This window comes from Sinocyclocheilus rhinocerous, unplaced genomic scaffold (genome assembly GCF_001515625.1).
Source record: "Sinocyclocheilus rhinocerous isolate Xijiao unplaced genomic scaffold, SAMN03320098_v1.1 scaffold1856, whole genome shotgun sequence".
Lineage (NCBI taxonomy): Eukaryota > Metazoa > Chordata > Actinopteri > Cypriniformes > Cyprinidae > Sinocyclocheilus > Sinocyclocheilus rhinocerous.
Window position 1 is genome coordinate 96,172 of NW_015645071.1, and position 6,311 is coordinate 102,482.

Below are 6,311 nucleotides of genomic sequence, written 5' to 3' on the forward strand. Positions count from 1 at the left end.
TTAACACCCGGTCATGCATGAAAAAAAAAAACGTCATGTACCGTGAAACCGGTATAATTTTGAAAAATACCGTGATATAAATTTTTGGTCATACCGCCCAGCACTAGTTCTTATCAATAAATGCTTATTAATTTATAACCTATTGCAACAATTACATATGTAAATTGTCAAACCTTTATAATTATGACATTACATATTTTAATTTTCATGTAACAGCCAGTATTTGTATCTGTAACAATCACAAAATTATTCATATCTGCATTCGGATAAAACCAGGTGGAACGTCTACTTAATAAGAACGTTATGACTATCTTTTTTTTCATAGTTATCACTGAACAAGTATGCCGTGTTAAACTAAAATAATTATTAATTTCTAAAAATATATTTATCATGCAAGCAGAGAGATGTCATGACAAACATTTAGTGATCATTTGAACGCAACTGAATTAATTCAATGCGCACATTTTCATTACGCAGAACTCTTTAAGCGAGTCTTTTTTGAACTTCACTAAACAAATGTGCATGTGCCACGCAAACCAGCAAAAGATAAAGATGCAAACATGTAGGCCTAGTAGAAAATGTATCTGTATCTAAGTTGATTATTAGCCTACTCTTGAGAGAGAGCTGGTTTGGTTTTTGAGAGACTGAGACGCGCAACGCGGCTGTTTGATTGGTGAGCGCGCTGTGCTTATTCCATTCATTCGTATCATATCGTAGCCTAAGGTTTATATCATTGCCTTTTATATATACAAATAAAAGAACGTGTATGATGTATTATTATAGGTGATATTACTCTTGCCAAGCTCTGATTTCTGAGAGATGCATGGAGAGGCAACAGCAATGCGGTGTTTGATTTGCGCTCTTTTCATTCATAAAGTTTACATTCATTCACTTCACACTCTATTGCGTGACTTTAGAGGTCTGTGTATAATATTGCGCTGATCCCCTGGCTCAACTGTTATCTAGCAAACACCAGACTGTGCCAGCCCCAGCCGAATATTATATATTCAGCAGAATTATTCCTTGTCCGTTATTCGTTTTTGAAGCCATTATCCGTGCCATTCCGAATAAGGTATTCGGCTTTGGGCACACCCCTAATTATTACATTACATATTTAAATTTTACATGCAACATAGATAAAGTCATAGGAAGTAACAGCTACACGCAGTATTGTAATCCTAAAATTCACGTCGTACTTGCAAACCTCTGTGCATGCATTATGGTTAATGCATGCTCGAGTAGTCGATTGTTTCCGACAGCGCAGACTAGTGGTTGAAGTAGTCGACTACTCGACAAGTCTATGCAAGCCCAACTGTTCAGTTGCACATTTAGGTTGGTATGAGTGTCTTTTACATATTGAGTCATTGAGCTGATTTGTGCCAAAATGCGACAAGCCTTATTATTCTTTACTAAAATTTGCTGAGATTAAGCTATACAAAAAAGACAGTAACAGTTTAATAAATTTAGTTTTTTTTTTTTTGGTTAAATGATTAAATAAACAGAGCAGTTCATTGGTTCACCCATGATTCCTACTTCAGTTTTCGGTGTGCCATTCCGAATAAGGTATTCGGCTTTGGGCACACCCCTAATTATTACATTACATATTTAAATTTTACATGCAACATAGATAAAGTCATAGGAAGTAACAGCTACACGCAGTATTGTAATCCTAAAATTCACGTCGTACTTGCAAACTGCATGCATTATGATTAATGCATGCTTGAGTAGTCGATTGTTTCCGACAGCGCAGACTAGTGGTTGAAGTAGTCGACTACTCGACAAGTCTATGCAAGCCCAACTGTTCAGTTGCACATTTAGGTTGGTATGAGTGTCTTTTACATATTGAGTCATTGAGCTGATTTGTGCCAAAATGCGACAAGCCTTATTATTCTTTACTAAAATTTGCTGAGATTAAGCTATACAAAAAAGACAGTAACAGTTTAATAAATTTAGTTTTTTTTTTTTTGGTTAAATGATTAAATAAACAGAGCAGTTCATTGGTTCACCCATGATTCCTACTTCAGTTTTCGGTTTTACAGTGCTTTATTGGAATGACCAACATTTTTACATTTGTATTGCCAAAGCATATAAGCATTTGCAGCATTGCAGTAGAACCTAGCTCCTTAGTAGCTCAGTAGCTCCTTTCGTAGACTTCACTAGAATTCTATTGGCCTGTGCTGTAGTCACCCTGTATAGGCAGGAAAAGCCACCGAGAAAGTCAAACGCATTGCCACAATGACAGCACAAATCAAATGAATACCTGTCTTTAATCACGTTCATTTGCTCTTACAATAGTCATCTGCAAAATGAATTTCAGGCTTAGTCAAATATTTTTGCAGGAGTAAATTAATTCATTTTGCATTGACACTGCTCTAGATTTTTGCATGCAAATTGAGGAACCCCCCCCCACATTACATAATAATCCAGGGAAACTTGCAGAAAATGACAGTGTGCACTCTGTAGCTAATTAGTGCAGACATTTTTACTGAGTGATATCAGGTTTGCACATTTGAATATGTGTGTGTTTTTCCAGACAGAGCTCAGTTTATTGTCTGTATGCTGCAGGACTGCCTTACTGTACCTTAGGCTGCTGCCTAGCAACACACCCATTAACAGATGCTGAAATTAGATCTGAGCCATAGTTGAGGGGGAATTCTGTCTTCTGTTAATATTGCTGCTGTTTATGTGTTCTGATTGCAGGCTGAATCTAAATGCTTTAAAATTACAGAAAAGTTGCTGTCCAAGATTTTTCTTTAAAATTTTTTTTTTTTGCTTTCTTTTTCTTTTCTGTCTGTCTCTCAGGCGTATGATGGCGTATGATCGACGTTTAGAGCCACGCGTGGGTGAGCGTGTACCGTATGTTATTGTGTACGGGATGCCAGGAGTGCCGCTCATACAGCTGGTTAGACGTCCTGTAGAGGTACTGCAGGACCCCAGTCTGCGCTTCAATGCAACCTACTACATCACCAAGCAGATCTTGCCACCACTCGCACGAATTTTCAACCTGATTGGAGTAGATGTGTTCAGCTGGTACCACGAGTTGCCGAGGGTTAGTCATTTTGTATTTTAGCATATGCAAAATATACTGAACAAAATTATAAACGCAACACTTTTGTTTTTGCCCCCATTTTTCATGAGCTGAACTCAAAGATCTAAGACTTTTTCTATGTACACAAAAGGCCTATTTCTCTCAAATATTGTTCACAAATCTGTCTAAATCTGTGTTAGTGAGCACTTCTCCTTTGCCAAGATAATCCATCCACCTCACAGGTGAGGCATATCAAGATGCTGATTAGACAACATGATTATTGCACAGGTGTGCCTTAAGCTGCCCACAATAAAAGGCCACTCTAAAATGTGAGCCTAAGGCACACCTGTGCAATAATCATGCTGTCTAATCAGCATCTTGATATGCCACACCTATGAGGTGGATGGATTATCTCGGCAAAGGAGAAGTGCTCACTAACACAGATTTAGACAGATTTGTGAACAATATTTGAGAGAAATAGGCCATTTGTGTACATAGAAAAAGTCTTAGATCTTTAAGTTCAGCTCATGAAAAATGGGGGCAAAAACAAAAGTGTTGCGTTTATAATTTTGTTCAGTGTATAAACGATTAAGCTCGAAATTGAAACATCATTCAACTTAAATGGGGGTATCTACAACTAGTTCTTGATCTTTCGTTTCTGAATTATACTAGCTAGCATTGATATAAAGGCACCATCTGGTGGTAGGTAGGACTGCAAATGTATAATGTTTTACATATTAAAATACTTTCACCTGTCCCAGTTTCATATGCAGAGATAACTGTAAGTAAACCAGTAATATGTTAACTCTCCTGAAGAGTAAAACCCCTTGTTTTCTGGTTCTCAAATATTGCTTGAGCCAATGTTGCTCTGTTGAGCTGGTCTGGATGCTCAAACAGAATGGCATGAATTTTGCATTCGGATATTCAGACGAGTTCCCCTTCCTGGTGTAATGTCTGTGCCCTGTTGATTTTTTTAAAATAATGACTTATTTCCCAAATACTGCAGTTTGCTAAGGACAAACAGGTAGCGTCACACCAAACAAATGCCATTTGTTTGAGCCATTATTGCTGTGTCAGGCTGGTAACAATGTTCTAACTAATAGAGTGCAGAGAAGAACCACAGTGTTTGCGCAATGTATTTATTTGTTGGGAATGAAATTCAATCATATAGTTAACTCGGCATATACAAATTGGAGAAGGTATTTTAACATTCAAAAAACTGTATGCTTTACCTTTTAAAAAGCACAGTTAAATGAAAATAAATTTCCAGTGAAAGTCTGTGTTGTGCTTTCACTGCATAGGTACAGAAGGCGTGGAGCTCTGTGAATGGAGCGGGGGAGGAGGGCACAAGAAAAGGCACCATCTCTCAGTACTTTACAACACTGCATTGCCCGGTTTGTGATGAGCTGACACAGCTAGGAGTGTGTGAAGGTTGTCGGGCTGAACCCCAACGTGTTGCTGTCCACCTACACCAAGACTTGCGGCTTTGGGAAAGCCAGCAAGATCAGCTCCTAAAGGTAAGAGGTCATGTTGTCTGAGTCTTAGAAGGCCATAAAATGCCATAGTTTGTTCAATGATCATTTGATTCCATTATTCCAATACATTCTTCGTAGCGACCCGTGTATGTGTTGCTTCAAGAAAGCAAACATACATTTGTGTTATTCTTTTTTTAATTAATTTAGTCATTCATTCATTTATACTGACTATTAATCATTTTATTACATTTTATCATATAATCATTTATAATACATTTAAACAGATTCTTTCATTCATTGGTCATTAAATTATAATATTTTATTTTTCCATTGTTTCCAAAGTCTGAGCATTGAAACATGCAAATGAGATTATTCAATACTGTTAATGTCAATACTCTAATGTCTGTTAATAACTTTGCAAATTTTGTAAATCATTATTACTTTGTCTCCAGGGGCCTGTTCTTCGTATGTGGATTACTTAGTTAGCTTTATTTTATTGTTGACGATTTGACATGATCCAGGATAGTTAAGTTTTATGAAGCTCATCCTGGAGTTGCTGTCATGGCAACAACTGAGCTCAAACCTAGGGCGTGTTTCGCAAAACCATCATTAGCTAATTATATGGTCATTAGTTCCATTGAACTCTATTAGTAACGACAGAACTTGCGACCATAGTTGCTTTTGGGAAATGCGCACCTGCTCAGGAGCAAACTTATTTCATGTAAACAGGGTTAGATTGTATGATTTTAAGTGAAGGTGATACTGAAAGTCTGTCCCAGTCACTGCTATTTTCTTACAAGTGTACCATATTAAACCAGGAAAAATAATATTAATTTTTTTTAAATGATTTTGAAAATAATTAAAATGATGTGTAATCTATAATAGTAGAGAAATGTATGAGAGATTCATTAAGGAATAATTACCTTATAGTTTTATTGCAGTCATACACCCATTACGTAGTTGGTCTCAGCCATGCATTAATTTGAACGGTGTGCATGTGGCTTTGATGCATCGCAGGAGATGCAGGCCATTTCTCAAATCTCAAAATGCTTTTATGATGCACAATTAATTTAAACACAGTCAGTTATGTCTTAAGATGGGTCTTATAGATTAAGAAACTTTAATTAATGCTGTCACGTATAACATCCACTTCAAAATTACATGAATTGCTAATTACAATAATCTTGAGATTAAACGGTTAGTTCACCCTTTCAAAAATGAAAGACGAAAAACAAACTTCTTTCAGACGAATCCAGTCGGAGTTATATAAAAAATTGTGCTGGCTATTCCAAGCTCTATCATTGCAGTCAGCGGGTGTTGCAGTGCTTCAGTCCAAAAGAAGTGAAATAAAAAGCACCCATCCATAAAAAAAAAGTGTCTCACACGGCTCCGGGGGGTGAACAAAGGCCTCCTGTAGCGAATCGATGCGTTTTTGTAAGAAAAATATCCATATTCAAAACGTAATAATCACTTTAATCTAGCTTGCGCCAACAGTCCTACAAGGAAGCAGCTCCGGGAGGATGACGTATGAGGTCAGCGCAGCGCAGCGGTCTCGTGAAAACCAACGTTTGTTAACAGGAGCAAGGAAGCAAAGTTTCCTTACTTTAGCAAAGGAAAACCAGTCTCCTCTTGGCTTATATCGAAATCATCCGACATTCTTCTTTATAAATCCTCATTTTGTACTTCTAATTAGTGACCGTTGTTTTGTTTTGATCTCTCCCCTGCGCTTCCATGTTCGTCACTTCTGAGCGGCGCATGCGCAAAGCCGACCTCATACGTCATCCCCCGGAACTGCTTCTGTGTACAAC

General features: G+C 37.4%; 1 protein-coding gene across 1 annotated transcript in view; it reads left to right on the forward strand.

Moving 5' to 3' along the window:
* Window positions 1-6,311, forward strand: part of LOC107705450 (DNA polymerase zeta catalytic subunit-like) — an 85,761-nt gene that overhangs the window by 75,162 nt on the left and 4,288 nt on the right. Inside the window, exons 29-30 of the mRNA XM_016508754.1 lie at window positions 2,803-3,049; window positions 4,330-4,545. Of these exons, the coding sequence (XP_016364240.1) occupies window positions 2,803-3,049; window positions 4,330-4,545 (463 nt within the window). The remainder of the gene's footprint in view (window positions 1-2,802; window positions 3,050-4,329; window positions 4,546-6,311) is intronic.